Source organism: Phocoena phocoena, chromosome 3 (genome assembly GCF_963924675.1).
Source record: "Phocoena phocoena chromosome 3, mPhoPho1.1, whole genome shotgun sequence".
In the NCBI taxonomy this organism is placed as follows: Eukaryota; Metazoa; Chordata; class Mammalia; order Artiodactyla; family Phocoenidae; genus Phocoena; species Phocoena phocoena.
Window position 1 is genome coordinate 66,878,276 of NC_089221.1, and position 16,642 is coordinate 66,894,917.

The 16,642-nt window shown below is 40.4% G+C and overlaps 1 protein-coding gene across 4 annotated transcripts in view; it reads left to right on the top strand.

The window, feature by feature from the left end:
* VCAN (versican) overlaps positions 1-16,642 on the top strand; it is a 113,026-nt gene that overhangs the window by 67,384 nt on the left and 29,000 nt on the right. For 2 of the 4 annotated variants that reach the window (XM_065874034.1, XM_065874035.1), the window contains 3 exons: positions 2,890-8,118; positions 11,654-11,767; positions 14,020-14,133. In XM_065874034.1, coding sequence (XP_065730106.1) covers positions 2,890-8,118; positions 11,654-11,767; positions 14,020-14,133 — 5,457 coding nt within the window. The remainder of the gene's footprint in view (positions 1-2,889; positions 8,119-11,653; positions 11,768-14,019; positions 14,134-16,642) is intronic. The other 2 variants (XM_065874036.1, XM_065874037.1) reach the window with 1 other exon arrangement.

Genomic DNA, 16,642 nt, shown 5'->3' on the forward strand with positions numbered 1-16,642 from the left:
GTGCGAGGGCTTTCTCTAGTTGCGGCAAGCGGGGGCCACTCTTCATCGCGATGCGCGGGCCTCTCACTATCGCGGCCTCTCTTGTTGTGGAGCACAGGCTCCAGACGCGCAGGCTCAGTAGTTGTGGCTCATGGGCCCAGTTGCTCCGCGGCATGTGAGATCCTCCCAGACCAGGGCCCAAACCCGCGTCCCCTGCATCGGCAGGCAGACTCTCAACCACTGCGCCACCAGGGAAGCCCTGTGATAATTCTTAATAGTGAATTCTCATTTACACCTAGTGAAACCTAATGAAAAGGGTTGTATGTAAAACGACACTATAAGCAATTTAAGATAAGCGTATTTTTGAAGTTCCTGTTAAACGCTACAGAGTTGAACAGAATAGTATAACTGAGTGCGGCTTAATTCTACTATGTTCAAGTAGTATTAACAATGAGAGACTACTCAATTTGGTGATTAGATAAGACTCTCAATGTGATATTTCAAGAGATTCATTTGTACAGAAAGCATTTAAAGATGTATTCTCTCATATACCTGTATATGCATATGCGTAGGTAGTCTCTCACATTCTGTTTTCTTAGTGAAAGGTAGCCTTCAACACAAGCCATATTAAAAGGTGTTTATCATCTGAAGATGTTTTCTTTTAAAATATATACACCATGAGGCAATATAAGATTACAGTAACAACTTCAGTGATCTAATATTAAATGAACTTACTCTTTTTGGGAAAAAAAAGGTAAGGCATTTAGCCATTTCCTTAAGTTTGGCAGTTAGGAGTAGTTGTTACATCTGTGGCAGAAATCATCTGTATTCATTTTATATTTTTATAATATACTGGAGTTATGTATTGACCTCATTTCTCTTTATGGTAGAAATATTTTTCATTCATTTGAATACCTATACTCCTTTGTTTACATAGTTGAAAGGCTGAATGTATGGGGTGGAGATATAAGGAATGATTTGTAGTGTGTGAAAGTTTCTGTTTTTTTTTTTTTTTTTTTTTAGTTACCTTGTTTTTTGGCTGTGTTGCGTCTTCATTGCTGTGCGTGGGCTTTCTCTAGTTGTGGCGAGAGGGGGCTACTCTTCCTTGTGGTGCTCGGGCTTCTTATTGCAGTGGCTTCTCTTGTGGAGCATGGGTTCTAGGCAAGTGGGCTCAGTAGTTGTGGCACACGGGCTCTAGATCTCAGGATCAGTAGCTGTGGTGCTCAGGCTTAGTTGCTCCGCAGCATGTGGGATCTTCCCGGACCAGGGATTGAACCTGTGTCCCCTGCATTGGCAGGCGGATTCTTAACCACTGCACCACCAGGGAAGCCCCATAAAGTTTTTATTGATAGTTCGTATACTTCTTATATATTTATATTAACATAAAGAATATAAACAATATTGCTACCTTCTCAATAGAGTATTTTTCTTTTTTGACATCGGTAAATGCTAGATACTGATCCTTTCATGTGTAGAAGGGTGTGGCTTATTTATTTGTCTGCTCCCAGCCTTTGTTGTGGTGGCATGCCCCATCTTTCATTGTGGCATGTGGGCTCTAGTTTCCTGACCAGGGATGGAGCCCAGGCCCCTGCCTTGGGAGCACCGTGTCTTGACTGCTGTCCCACCAGGGGCATCCCGGGAGCAGCTTCTTACAACAGGAGCCATCTCCCTACCGATGGGGGTCAGGGGTGACTCCGTCGTAATTATTCCCCCTCTAAGTTCTCAGGTTCAGCCTAAGTGTGTGTGGCATGGATCAGGGCTAGGCTGAAAGTTAACTCTGTGACAGTGTTCCTGGGGCCATCCCCCGTGCTTCTCTTTGTCTTCTTCCTGGGTTAGCACACCCACAGGTACCTTTTTGCACTGCCGTGACACTGAGACTAGGACAGCTGCAGTGACAGGACCCTCTCCTAGGATGACTGAATTCCTCCCTGATGAAAGTGAGGGTGCAGAATGACCTCCCTCCTGGCGTTTGGACAAGGAGCTTTGCTGGTGGATATCTGGAGACAGAAAAGGCAATTGGGCTTAGTGGTTGGTACCCTGTGGCAATCTACAATCTAGGAAACGTTCTGAGGATAAGTGTTATTTAAAGTATGCTAGTTCTAATGTTTAGCTGTGACTCGTGAACTTCCTTTGGAGAAAAGGTTAATAAAAAGAATGATAACTGACCGAATCCAGGTCACCTCTCATGAAGGATAAAGGTGTAAAGGTGTGGAGGGCTCTTCTTTCCTGGTGCTTTCAGTGAGCCATCCCTGTGTGGAGACCCCCCTCTCCCTCCAGGGCTTCCTGCCCTTGTGTATGGGATGTGCCTGCAGCCTATGCAGCTAAGTCTTGTCTCACTGTTGCACTGGGGTGGGGTTGTCATCACACTGTGAAAGGGCTATAAAGAAATCTCTCTTTTGCTTTTCTAAAAACAGTCTTCTCTAGGACAAATTATGACAAGAGGCCAGAAGGAATCGCTTCTCATTTCCTTATTGAATAGAGGGCGTCTAAGCATCCTCCTACATTAAGGACAGCAATCAGTTACTTTTTCTGTATGATCTGGTGAAGTGGTCTTAACTTTTAACTTTTTTTCAGGTCACACAAAGATGAATTCCTATAATTCATGATTACAATGTGTGTATGTGATTCCTTGTTCCATTTTAAGGACATTGCTGAGTTAAACATGTTGAAGAGTTTTCATAACCCGTTGCTACAATCTTAAATTAGATTTATTTTTCCCATTGCTAATATCAAACAGCAAATTCGAAGACTGAGAACCATGTATAGAAGGGTGATTGCTCTTAATGTGAAAAGATTTGAATCCTTCTTTTTGTGTGAGACTGTGATCAGCCAGCCTAGCTATCGATTTCTTCTGTCGTACACTGCCAAATCTTCTATTTAAGTATTGTGAAAACTCTTTGTTTTTTTCAGGTCGAATGAGTGATTTGAGGGTATTTGGTCATCCAATAGATTCAGAATCTAAAGAAGATGAGCCTTGTAGTGAAGAAACAGATCCAGAGCATGATCTAATTGCTGAAATTTTACCTGAGCTAATTGAAATTGATCTATACCACAGTGAAGAGGATGAAGGGGAAGACGAGGAGTGTGCCAATGCTACTGACGTCACGACCACCCCATCCGTGCAGTACATAAATGGAAAGCATCTAGTTACCACTGTGCCCAAGGACCCAGAAGCGGCAGAAGCTAGGCGTGGCCAGTTCGAAAGTGTTGCACCTTCTCAAAATTTTTCAGACAGCAGTGAAAGTGATAGTCATCAGTTTGTAATCACCAAAACTGGAATGCCTACTGCCATGCAACCTAATGAGTCTAAAGAAACAACTGAATCCCTTGAACTTACATGGAGACCTGAGATTTACCCTGAAACACCAGAGCATTTTTCAAGTGGTGAGCTTGATATTTTCCCCACAGCCCCAGGCCGTGAGGGAGAAGCCACAGAGGGGCCAGAATCAATCACAGAGAAAAGTCCCGACCTTGATAATCTGGTACATGAACGTACTGAATCGGTACCTCTGTTCCCTGAAGAGTCTTCAGGAGATGCTGCCGTTGACCAAGAATCTCAAAAAATGGTCTTTTCAAGGGCTACAGAAGGAACAATTGGTGAAGAGGCAGAAAAAAGTACTTCTACCACATATACTCCAAGTACAGTTGCAAGTTCTGTATCAGCGCATGTTTCAGAGGATGTATCATTTACCTTAACAGGGACTCCACGGCCTGATAAGCCGCTGTCCACAGTAGAAAGCTGGGTGGAAATAACCCCTAGACAAATTGTAGAGTTCTCAGGAAGTCCTTCAATTCCGATTTCAGAAGGCTCTGGGGAAGCAGAAGAAGATAAAATGTTTGCCATGGTAATTGATTTATCACAGAACAATACTACAGATTCTCTCGTTACTTTAGACACTAGCAAGATAATGATCACAGAGAGCCTTTTGGATGTTCCTGCAACCACCGTATATTCGGTTTCTGAACAGTCTTCTGCAGTAGTGCCTACCAAATCTGCAAGGGAGACAGACACTTCTGAGTGGGCTTTCAGTACATCTCTTGAGGGAAAGACAAGGAAAGACGAGGAGAAGGGAACTACAGGTACGGCTTCTACAGCTGAGGTACATGAGCCCACGCAGAGATCAGATCAATTAACTTTACCCTCTGAATTAGAAAACTCAAATGAAACTACATCTAGTGATTCAGTATCTGCTACCAGGAAGAGTTTTATGTCCTGGATGACACCCACACAGTCTGAAACGGAAACAGCAAATTCTACTCTTGTCTTTACAGAAACAAACGTTTTAGACCATCTGGGGGCCCAGACTGCTGAGCCCAGCCTTAGCAGTCAACCTGGGGTTCGGGAAGTGCTGCCCACCATCCCAGGTAGCCCCGTCTCTGTCTTTATGGAGCAGGGCTCTGGAGAAGCTGCTGCTGACCCAGAAACCACCACTGTTTCTTCATTTTCATTAAATTTAGAGCCTGAAATTCAAGCCAGAAAGGAAGCAGCTGGCACTTTGTCTCCACATGTGGAAATTGTATTCCCTTTTGAGCCAACTGGACTAGTTTTGAGTACTGTAATGGACAGAGAGGTTGCTGAAATTAAAAGCCAAACATCCAAGGAAAACATGATTTCAGAGATCTCAGGAGAGCCAACTCATGGGGCAGAAATAAAAGGCTTTTCTACAGATTTTCCTTTGGAGGAAGATTTCAGTGGTGACTTCAAAGAATACTCGACAGTATCTCATCCCATAACAAAAGAAGAAACGGTAATGACGGAAGGCTCTGGGGATGCAGCATTTAAGGATACCCAGATGTCACCATCTGTAATACCTACATCAGACCACAGTAATCACACAGCTGACTCAGAAGAGCCTAGTAGCACCTTGGTCAGTACTTCAGCCTTCCCTTGGGAAGAGTTCACAGCCTCAGCTGAGGGCTCAGGTGAGCAATTGGTCTCAGTAAGCAGCTCTGTTGACCAAGTGTTTCCCAGGGCTGTGGGAAAAGTCTCTGGGACAGATTCCCCATTTATTGACCAAAGATTGGGTGAAGAAGGTGATGTCAGTGAAACTGATAAAAGATCCACCATCTTGCCAACAGAAGAGGCTGAAAGTACTAAAGCTTCAAAGGAAGAGGAGGAAGTGAAGGTCAATGGGACAGTTTCAATGGACTTTGCTCCAACTATGGAGCCGGACAAATTATGGCCCAGGAAAGAAGTCAACCCTGTAAGGCAAGGAATTGAAAGTGAAATAGTGTCAGAGGAAAAGATTCAAGAACAAAAGTCTTCTGAACCCCCTCAAAGTTCTGTTGCACCAGAACAAACAACTTTCGATTCACAAACATTTCCTGAAACTGGACTCCGAACCACAGATTATTCTACACTAACAACAAAGAAAACTTACAGTAACAATAAGAAAATAGAGGGGGAAGGCATTTCCTCAGTTGACTTGTCTACTCCAAACCTAGATTCAGAGGGCTTAGAGTCGTATACTACTCTCCCTGAAGTTACTGAAAAATCCCATATTTTCTTAGCTCCTGCCTCAGTGACTGAATCAATACCAGCTGAAAGTGTAATTACAGGTTCAACAATCGAAGAGAAAGAAAGTATAAAACCCTTTCCCAAAGTTATGAGACCAATAATTGAAGAGTCAGATACGGATCTTTTATTCTCTGGGCTGGGATCAGGAGAAGAAGTTCTGCCTACTACAGTATCAGTGAATTTTACTGAAATAGAACAGGTCATTAGCACATTATATCCCCAGACTTCTCAAGTGCAAAGTTTAGAAACCAGCATCTTAAATGACACAACTGGAGACTATGAGGGAATGGGAAATGTGGCAAATGAAATCAGACCACTCATTTCCAAAATAGACAGCATGTTCGAAGCCAGTGAGACAGCATCCAGCACAACCTTACTAGAAATTTTAAGTGACACCACAACAGAAGGACCCTTCACAGCAACTCTCACTTTCTCTACAGACATGGAACATCCTCAAAATCAGACACACAGTTGGGCAGAAGAAATCCAGACTAGGAGACCACAGCCTACGACTGATCAAGTCTCTAATGAGAATACTTCAACAGCAGAAACTAAAAAAACAGCAACCTCTTCCACTGATTTTCTGGCTAGAACTTATGGTCCTGAAATGGCCAAAGGATTTGTTACATCAACACCAAAACCATCTGACTGGTTTGATGAACATTCTGGAGAAGGATCTGGGGAATTGGATGTGGTTGATTTAGTCCACACTTCTGGAACTACTCAGGCAACTAGGCAAGGCAGCACCACATTTGTTTCTGATAGATCCCTGGAAAAACATCCTGAGGTTCCAAGTGCTGAAGCTGTTACTGTTGATGGATTCCCAACAGTTTCAATGGTGCTGCCTCTTCATTCAGAGCAGAATGAAAGCTCCCCTGGTCCAACTAGCACACTGTCAAGTACAATGTCATATGAAATGTCCACAGAAGGTGCTGCAGACAGTTTCCAAGACCATTTTGGGGGATTCGAGGATTCCACGTTAAAACCTGACAGAAGAAAAGCCACTGAAAATATTATTATAGATCTGGACAAAGAGGACAAGGATTTAATATTGACAATTACAGAGAGTACCATCCTTGAAATTCTACCTGAGCTGACATCAGATAAAAATACTATCATAGATATTGATCACACTAAACCTATATATGAAGACATCCTCGGAATGCAAACGGACTTAGATGCAGAGGTACCCTCAGGGCCACCTGGCAGTAATGAAGACAGCACTCAAGTTCTAGAGAAGTCTGAGGCAGCTGTTAACCTCTCTTCAACCGAGGAAAACTTTGAGGCCTCTGGTGATACTCTTCTGGCTAATTACACTCAGGCAACACATAACGAATCAATGCCTCCTGAAAACAGAAGTCAGTTAGATCACATGGGCTTTATCTTCACACCTGGGATACCCATCCCTAGCCCAGAAACAGAATTAGATGTTTTGCTTCCCACAGCAACATCCCTGCCCATTCCTAGTAAGTCTGCCACGGTTAATCCAGAGATTGAAGAACCAAAAATTGAAGCAAAAACCCTGGATGACATCTTTGAATCAAGCACTTTGTCTGACGGTCAAGCTATTGCGGACCAAAGTGAAATAATATCAACATTGAGCCATTTGGAAAGGACACAGAATGAGGATGAAGAAAAGAAACATGTGGGTCCCTCTCTTCAACCAGAATTCTCTTCCGGGGCTGAGGAGGCACTGATAGATCCTACCCGCTACGTAAGTATTGGTACTGCCTACCTTACGGCTCAGAGTTTAACAGAGGCACCTGATGTGATGGAAGGATCCAATCCCCCAGCATCCACGGATACATCAGCAGTTTTAGCTGTTGCAAAGCTGTTCTCTCGGACACCATCATCTCCTCCACTCAGTGTCCACTTGGGCAGAGGAGCCTCTAAGCACGCAGAGGACCCCCAGCCAAGAGCTCTGCCAAGTACAGACGCCAGCACATCCCCAGTACCCCCAGGAAAACTTGCAAATATTGAAGTGACTTTCAAACCCTCAAGTGAAGAGGACTTTCACATAACTGAGCCTCCATCCATATCTCCTGACACAGAGCCTTCAGAAGATGAAAGTAAACCTAAATTATTAGAACAAACGGAGGCTTCTGCCACAGAATTCATTGCTCAAGAAGAAACTAAGATTTCCCAAGACTCGCAAAACAAAACCAGTGTTCAACTTTCTGGAGACACAGTCAAGGTATTTCCTAGTATTGAAACACCTGAGGCTGGGACTGTTGTCACAGCTGCAAGTGAAATTGTGTTAGAAGGTGCTACACTGTGGCCACATTCTACTTCTGCTTCTGTGATTTATGGGGTCGAGGCAGGTGTGGTGCCTCAGGCCAGCCCACAGACTTCTGAGAGGCCCACCATCCCTTCTCCTCTGGAAATAAACCCTGAAACACAAGCAGCTTTGATCAGAGGGGAGGATTCCACAGTAGCAGCACCAGAACAGCAAGTATCGGCGAGGATTCTTGATTCTAATAATCAGGCGACACTAAGCACCGCAGAGTTAAATACTGAGCTTGCAACACCATCATTTTCCCTTCTGGAAACTTCTAATGAAACCAGTTTCCTGATTGGCATTAATGAAGAGTCAGTGGAAGGCACAGCAATCTATTTACCAGGTAAGGGCACAACACTGATAAATCTGTTTCCAAGCTTGGAAACAGTCCCTTGGTCCTAACAGAGATGTGTATATAATTTTTGTTGTGATGTTAAAATCAGTGAAGGTTTTTGTATTGTTCATGTAACAGCAGGACAGGCCATAGTATTGATTCCATAATGAGATGCAAAGAAAGTAAGTATAGACTATTTGGGGGCTTTAAAGATATGCTTTGTATTTTTCTGGGTGTAAGAAACAACGTACAATTGCAACATGGAAAAATTGAAATTGTTAATGGTATGAAAATTCAGTTTGGTTTTGCCCACAACTAAAGTATTGCTTTGTCTTGTATCCCGTAGTTATACATCTTAGTTTTAAAAACAGGAAAAGCATCTTATTTTTAAAAAATCTCTCATGAATGGGTGCAATTATGGCAATATCAAAATCTGTCAGGTCTTTAAAAATGAGACTAGTAAATAACTTTAATAAACACTTCACATAGTTCATGCAATATTGGTTATCAGTTCATACCTTTGTGTAATTCCCGTGCTCCAGATTATCTACATAATGCTTCTAACACAGTGCCTAGCCATAGGGAGTATTCATCCAGTATATATTCAAGCTCTGCCTGTTGAGAGAAGATTTCTGTTTTTTTTTTACTGAATGGACAGGAAGCACAAATTTGATGCTGGTTCATATAGACTATATCATTTAAGCTTCACAAAAAGGCTACAATGCACACATTATTATCCCCATTTAAAAGGGTAGGACGTGGAGGTTCAGAGAAGTTCTGTAATTTGCCCGGGGTTATAGCCACACACATCATGGCAAAAGCGGGATTTGAACCCAAATCAGCCCCACTCCAAAGTAGGTGGTTTTTTCTACTGGTCTTTGGTGGTATAAAAATGAATAATTGATATTTAATGATATGTAAGTCAGAAATCTTGGCATGTTTACTGTGTAGAATTTATTTTCCTTTTAATCTAGCTTGATAACGTTGAAAAGTTCACTTTAATGGTGTTTTCCAAGAACAATGGAAATAACAATGTCAGTGGAATCCACAAGTAGCTATCACCACCTAGTTGCTACCTAGAAAAAAAAAATTAGTACTTCTAGGACTGTGTTGGTTGAAAATATGATTTTTTTTTTTTGCGGTACGTGGGCCTCTCACTGTTGTGGCGTCTCCCGTTGCGGAGCACAGGCTCCGGACGCGCAGGCTCAGCGGCCATGGCTCACAGGCCCAGCCGCTCCATGGCATGTGGGATCTTCCCGGACCGGGGCACGAACCCGCGTCCCCTGCATCGGCAGGCGGACTCTCAACCACTGCGCCACCAGGGAAGCCCAAAAAATATGATATTTTGATATCATATTTATATGATATCAAATATATGAAAATATTTTAATGAATATGTTTTACAGCATGGCTGTACTTAGAATTATTCTTCTGATCGTTTCAAACTTATCTTTTGTGCTACTAATGCTTCAATTTGTTGTGCTTCAGATAGAGTGAAATAGTCATAAAGTGTAACTTTCATAAATGACTTGAAGTATTTCGTGAATAAAATTGATCAAAGGTGGCTGATGGATCTTTTTGTTGTCACTCTTTATTTAATCTGTAAATTATAACCTAGCAATCTGGCCAATATTTATTCTTTTGTACTTTAGTTGAAATATACTTCAGGTTAGATAAAATATGATATAGAAATCACTGGTAATAACTATATATAGAGAGAGAGTTAGATTTGACAAATGAATGAGAAATGTTTACCAGTTATCCAGTCCACAATGTTTACCTAGAATCAGAGCTTGCGTCTTCATTGTAAAACACACTGTCACTTTAGGCTAATTCAGTAAACAGTAGCTCCTGTTGGATTGCCTGGTCTATCTGTTGCAGTTTCAGCTTTCAGAGATGACTACAGAGTGTTTAGGGGAGAATAAAATGCACAAAAACAAAACTATTCTAATCTAAACTACTTTAACTTCACAGCCCCCTTCCTTGTCAAGTCCTTGTCCCATACTCTCGCATGGTATCTCGTGTCTGTGGTGGGAATAATGCTGTACTTCACATCTGTGTGGCACGTAGCACTTTACCAAGCCCTTTCACTTAAATGTCATTTGGATTTTGCACTAAGAGCAGCATGTAGATATGCTGTTGACCATAGCCTTGTCATCTAGGCAGTGTGCTTTCAAAAGCAGAAGGCTAAAATGGCTAGGGCGATTTTAAATATCTTTAGAACTATAGGAGAGTCTTAGCAAAATTCAGGTCGCTTTTGAAGAAATAGTTGCAACCATCTGAGTTAACCTAATTATCATGTTGAACCCACACATGCGAATGTGTATCTATCAAGTCTTTCTAGTAGTCCAGAATTTTCTTAACACTCAGAAAGTGTGAGTTTGACTTTCCTGGGTGGGAAAGGCTCAGTTATCTTCTATAGCAGTACCTGTTTATCCAAATATTCATGTTTCATAAGTAGACATCTTTTCTTCGTGTACATTATTTCAGACTTTCAGGACTTCAATTTTTGACAATATGGTTTTTATTCCATATATGACCTATTTATTTCAATTCTTTTGTAAAACATTTAACTCTCATTTGGATTCTTAAACATCTGAAACAAGCAATTATGGAAAAGTATTCAAATAATATATATAAGCTATTAATGTAAATAAAGTTATCCATGCAGTATTACAGAATAATATATATATTACACAATAACATATGTAATAATATATATTACAGAATAATAATAATATATTACAGAATAATATATAGTGTAAAAGTACTTGCATTTAGAAAATACGTATTAAACTGTTTTCACCTCATAAATTTGTATCTCTGGCCTTTATATTGATCCACTAGGAGTGTCAATTTTGTGTTTTAATAAGAAAATTGTAATAAAAATTTGGGGTTTCATTTAAGGTGAGGTTTTTGTATTTGGGTTTGTTTTTATACAGTAGAGTTTAATCCATGTGTTGCTTTTCTTCAAGTATAGTTTAAAGGAGTACATTTGGAACGTGTTTTTGGAAAAAGCATATTAATGTAGCAGAAGAGACTTCAGTGCACACTTTCGAAGAAAAAGTTTCTGAGCATTAAGTGGTAAAAGGCAATAATAATTCAAATGATGGTAACAAGCCAATGCTAAAAAGAATGCATGTTCTGTGTATCCAGCCATTTCACATGAACTAACCTCGTTTTAAAGAATACATTTTCCATTCACTGTGCACATACGTGTAATCATTTTGACTAAAATCAATTGCCATTATCATGCCAACTAAATCTGCAGTAGAATGTATTAGTTGCCAGATACCATACAAAATATTGTTTAAAATAATGATGGTTGAATCCCAGAAATGAATAGATGCAATTTGTAATAATTAGTTACAATGCCAAGAAACACTCCAGAGAGAAAAGTTAATGTTAATTTTTAATGTGTAGCATCTCTAAATTGCTATGGTAAAGCTTATGTTACGGTAGCAAGAAGTGGCATTTTATGCTAAAATATGTTGAAACTTAGAGATGAGCCTAATTGCTTTTCTTTCTTTCCTGAACATGGTAGGACCTGATCGTTGCAAAACGAACCCGTGCCTTAATGGGGGCACCTGTTATCCTACTGAAACTTCCTATGTGTGCACCTGTGTGCCAGGATACAGTGGAGACCAGTGTGAACTTGGTAAGATGTTCTCGCGTGAAAGACTGTAGTGCTTTTCCAGAAGATGTACTGGGGGAGAATTTATATTGCTTGAATCAATCAGAGGATTTCGGAGAAACCTACGTGTAGATGAATTACATGTTAAGTGAGATTAAAATCTTAGAGTAAGTTAAGTAGGGTGTGGGAAAGAGGGATAGATATTTACTGAATTTTGTTGATATACCCAAGACTCAGTGAAGCTTACTGGGGTCAGCTGTGTCTTTGTGTGTTTTTTACACATAGACTTTACAAATGTAAAGTTGTGTTAAGTATTGACAAATATGTTGATCTGTCCCCACATCTGTGTATCAATAAATTATCAATTTAAATACAAATTTTGTAAGAAAGCTCTATTTAAAAAATAGGGAGTTTTTCTGTTTTGAGATAACTTGTGTCTCTCATGTGGAACAGGAAAGCTCCTTCTCTGGCTGTCCCCAGAGACCAGCCTCACCCACCTCTCCCTCAAGACCTTGTGACATTGTTGTCTTCCTCCTCTCTTTTGGGTTCCAAAGAATATCACTGTCCCTTTACTATATCAGCTCCTTTTACTCCCATTCTTATTTAGGTTTCCTTTTCCTTAAAAATTTTTTTTAAAAAGGACCCCAGTTTTGATTTGGCTGAATATAGATGTTGACTCTAGAAAAGAAATGACCGGATCTACTGCCTAGGTGCTCCTTCTGGCAGCACCGTAATGGTTTACTCATAATGATCAAATAAGGAAGGCCCATGGATTACACTTTAGATTACACAGCAGTATTGAGATAAAACCCCCAGCATTCATGTTAAAAGAATACTTATCTTTAAAAAAAAAAAAAGTCAACAGAGCTAGTAAGCTCAATTTGTGTACTAATCAGTGAGGATATAGAGAGATCGCAATAGATAACATTTAAGAAGTAATTATATTTTAAATATCAAATTTACATATATATGTATAAAAACATTTCTGTTGCCCCCATTCTTTTTCACATTACAATCAGTTAAAAATAATTTAATGAGTTATTATATGTGAAGCTGTTAGATCAGTGCGGGCACTTAGTGAACACTATAAAAGTATTTGCCATCATTATTATATAATATTTTTCCTAAGGCCATTTCTTTAGGGAAGAATACAGTATATACCTCTTAGAAATTTAATTTACTTTGTATATTCATTTTTAATACAAAGATTAATTAAATTTTTAGTGGAATTACAAAATGCTATGGAATAAAGGCATTCATTTCATCACAAGAGATCATAGAGGTCTATGTTAGAAAGGTTGCATTTGATACAGATTGAAGTTGGGGAAGATTTTGATAAGTGGGAGAGGGGGACTCAACACAGCAAACAAAAGCACAGAGACCACAAACTGCAGAATGCATCCTAGGGGCTACGAGTATTCAGGATGCCTACTTAGGGGTTTGTGAGAGAGAAACATTGGGAAAGAGTGTTGGAAAGCAGGTTGGATCTAGATAGGTCTAGGAAGGTCCTGGATCCAATGTACTGAAGAGGTTTACTTCATACTCTAGTCAAGTGATTCTGAGACTTTAGCATGCATGAGAATCCCTTGTAGGGCTTGGTAAACTACAGTGTGTTGTTCCCATCCTCCACAGTATCAGATTCAGTAGGTCTGGGTGGGCCTGGGAACATGCATTTTTAATCTCAGGTGATGCTGATACTGCTGGTCCAGGGGCCACACTTTGAGGACCACTGCCCTGGATAATTGGGGCCCTTGGAATGTTTAGAAGCCAATGAGTAAAATTATCTTGATTGTGTCTAAAGAAGATGACAAGCAGCAGAGTGAAGGATATATTGGAGAGGGAAGAGCCCAGAGGCTATGCTCAGTTAAGCATTTTCAGTGTTCCACATGTGAGGTTATCAGAGTGTGAGCTGGGATAGGGAGTGGGAAGGCTAGGGGGATTCTTTATTGGTTTTAGGACTCCTGTGACTCATCTAAAAGCAATGGAGATAATGACCCTACTCTGAATATATTTGAAATTTTCTTCGGGTTGCCAGATTTAGCAAATAAAAATATTAGAAGATCAGTTAAATTTGAATTTTGGATAAAAAAAGATTTTTTTTTTTAGTATAAGTATGCCCTAAATAAAGCATGTGACATACTAAAGTTTCTCCTTTTTTTAATCAGAAATTAAAATTTAACTGGCTATCCTGTATTTCACCTGGCAATCTTATACTAAATAAGATCCTTTGACCTGTTTTGAAAGTACTTTTGTGGCCTTTTACGATTTTGTTTCAGATTTTGATGAATGTCACTCTAATCCTTGTCGCAATGGAGCCACGTGTGTCGATGGGTTTAATACCTTCAGGTGTCTCTGCCTTCCAAGCTACGTTGGTGCACTTTGCGAGCAAGGTAAGAGCTCTTGCAACATTTGTATGATGAACAGGTTGATACTTCAACTGTTAATCCTAGACAGCCCTTTTTTTTTTTTTTTGAGCAATTTTGGCCATGTTGCAAATTCTTTTTTGCAGAGGAAATTCATAGGTTGCCTAAATACATTAGGTTTCCTGATGTGTTCGTAGCTCACAACATCTGAACAACAGTGTTGATTTGATCACTGTTGCTTTACTGATAGAATGGAATTGCAGACAGGCACACTGAGCTGAATTTAAGGACATCTGTCCACCTAAAGGAATGTTGTTGTATGTATTCCTCCTGGGGACAAATTAGGCATTGATTTTAATCCATGTATGTGGCTTGTACCAAGGAGTATTGAATTCAATGTTAGTTGCCTTTATTTTCTCCCCCTAAGCACGTGAGACTCAATGGGCTTATTGTTCATAGTCAATCATCTCTGGAGAATGAGTTAATACAGTTGTGTGAATACGTTCGTCTTGGCTTGGCAAATAATACAGAAAAGATATTGTGAACCAGGTTTCTTTCCTACTGAAGAAACATCTACTTTTTCTGAATGAAAGAAAGGCTTAAATTCATGATGGCTTGAATCGTGTGATCCCTGTAGTTTGCATTTCATGGCCAACATGAGATGTATTTTGGGTGGTTTTTTTTGCGGTACACGGGCCTCTCACTGCTGCGGCCTCTCCCGTTGCGGAGCACAGGCTCCGGATGCGCAGGCTCAGCGGCCATGGCTCACGGGCCCAGCCGCTCCGCGGCATGTGGGATCTTCCCGGACCGGCGCACGAACCCGTGTCCCCTGCCTCGGCAGGCGGACTCTCAACCACTGCGCCACCAGGGAAGCCCTTGGGTGGTTAATGGTAACATTTCTGAGCCCGTCAATCAGAAACAAATTGCACACTCAGTTTTGGACCATCGATTTCCTCTACTTAAAGTCATACGGTGGTTTGGCTTTGACAAAAGTACTTAATGCCAAACTTCCATTCCACCAGACAAAACGAAATTGAGTGTCTAATAACTCAGGCACGTTGGGTCTGGCCTCACATTCAGCTTTGCAGCATTAATCTGGATGGCACCACAATTAAAGCAAAAGTAAAAGGAGCATGCATTGAATTGCCAGTGGAAGGGGATGGGTGATGCTTGGGTTTTTTAGGGTTGTTTTTTTTTCTTTTTCTTTATTGCATAGGATGGGTCTGTTTCAGAATTTTAAAAGGTAAATATGATAATTGACCAGACAAGATCCTCTTCTTTAAGAAAAACAGTAAGAAAGATGCTATTTGTTGAAGAAAACAAAAGGGTGAGATACTTGAGACATTCATATATCTTATTGATAAAAACGATTCTGGCTTTGCTTAGTTCCAAGTATAAGGAGTGATTCAAAAAATCATTTGTTCAACAAGTGTTTATTGAGAACCTACTGTCTGCCAGGCACTGTTCTGGGCACTGGCGATAGAGCTCTGAATAAAACAATGTCTCTGATCTTCCTAACCCAGCATAATTCTTGGCAGGGAATAAAAAGAGATAGTATTTGTTGAATACTTTATAATTTACCATATGCCTCCAGGGTACACCATTTCCTTTGGTTACTAGCAGTATTTCTGTGGGTTAAGTGGGCCAGAAATTGAGGCTCAGGAAGGAAAAGAGATGTGTTCAAAGTCACACAGCTAGTAAATTAGACAGTGGGCAAAATGAACCTAAGTAGCCTTGGAAAGTCCAGTTTTTTCTCAGTATCTTCACTCTTCTAAAGTAACTTTTACATATAAGCCTTTCATTTATATGTGAATCTGATAGACTCAGCAGCAACATCCTTGGAAGGGAGTTTGGGACCAATTACCTTTTTCTTCTCTTTAAAAGAATATTAAAGAGGAAAATTTTAATTTTTTTTCCATTTCTGGTACCACCTAACTGTCAGGTATATTCTATTTTATCTTAAAGCAAGTTTAACTTTCATCCACATTATTTGCTGAGAAACAGCTATCCCAGTCTGTTTACCAGATGCAGCTGTGCTCCTGTGATTTATTGCCAGGACACTGATTTTTTTTTCCTCTTTCCAGGTTGCCTAAGAACAAATGTTTTCTTCATTAACAGCAGTATTGTTGTCTAAACAGTTTTCTATCCAAATTTCGGTGATGACTGTGTTGTTTCTTCAGCTGACCTATTCTGTTCTCTGCTTTAGAAACTTCACAACTCCCAATAACTCTGAAATAGGGGACACATTTGGTGGAATGATAACATCTTAAAATCTAGAAGAAGGTCTTAGAACATTAGAGAGACAGTTCTGTACAGTTTGCCCCCAAAGTCAAGATACAGCTTGCCAGCCAGAAGTGCTGAAGTGTCGACAGTTTCTTAAGGCTTGAGGGGTACATGTCAGAAGTGTTGAAAACATTACCTATATAGCATAAAGAGAATAGATTTTTAGTGAGATTGTTTAAGAGTGACAGTTTCAGCTTCTGTGGTCATGAACAAGTGCTGTCGTACCCTTCCCCACCTCCCCCGAAACACACAG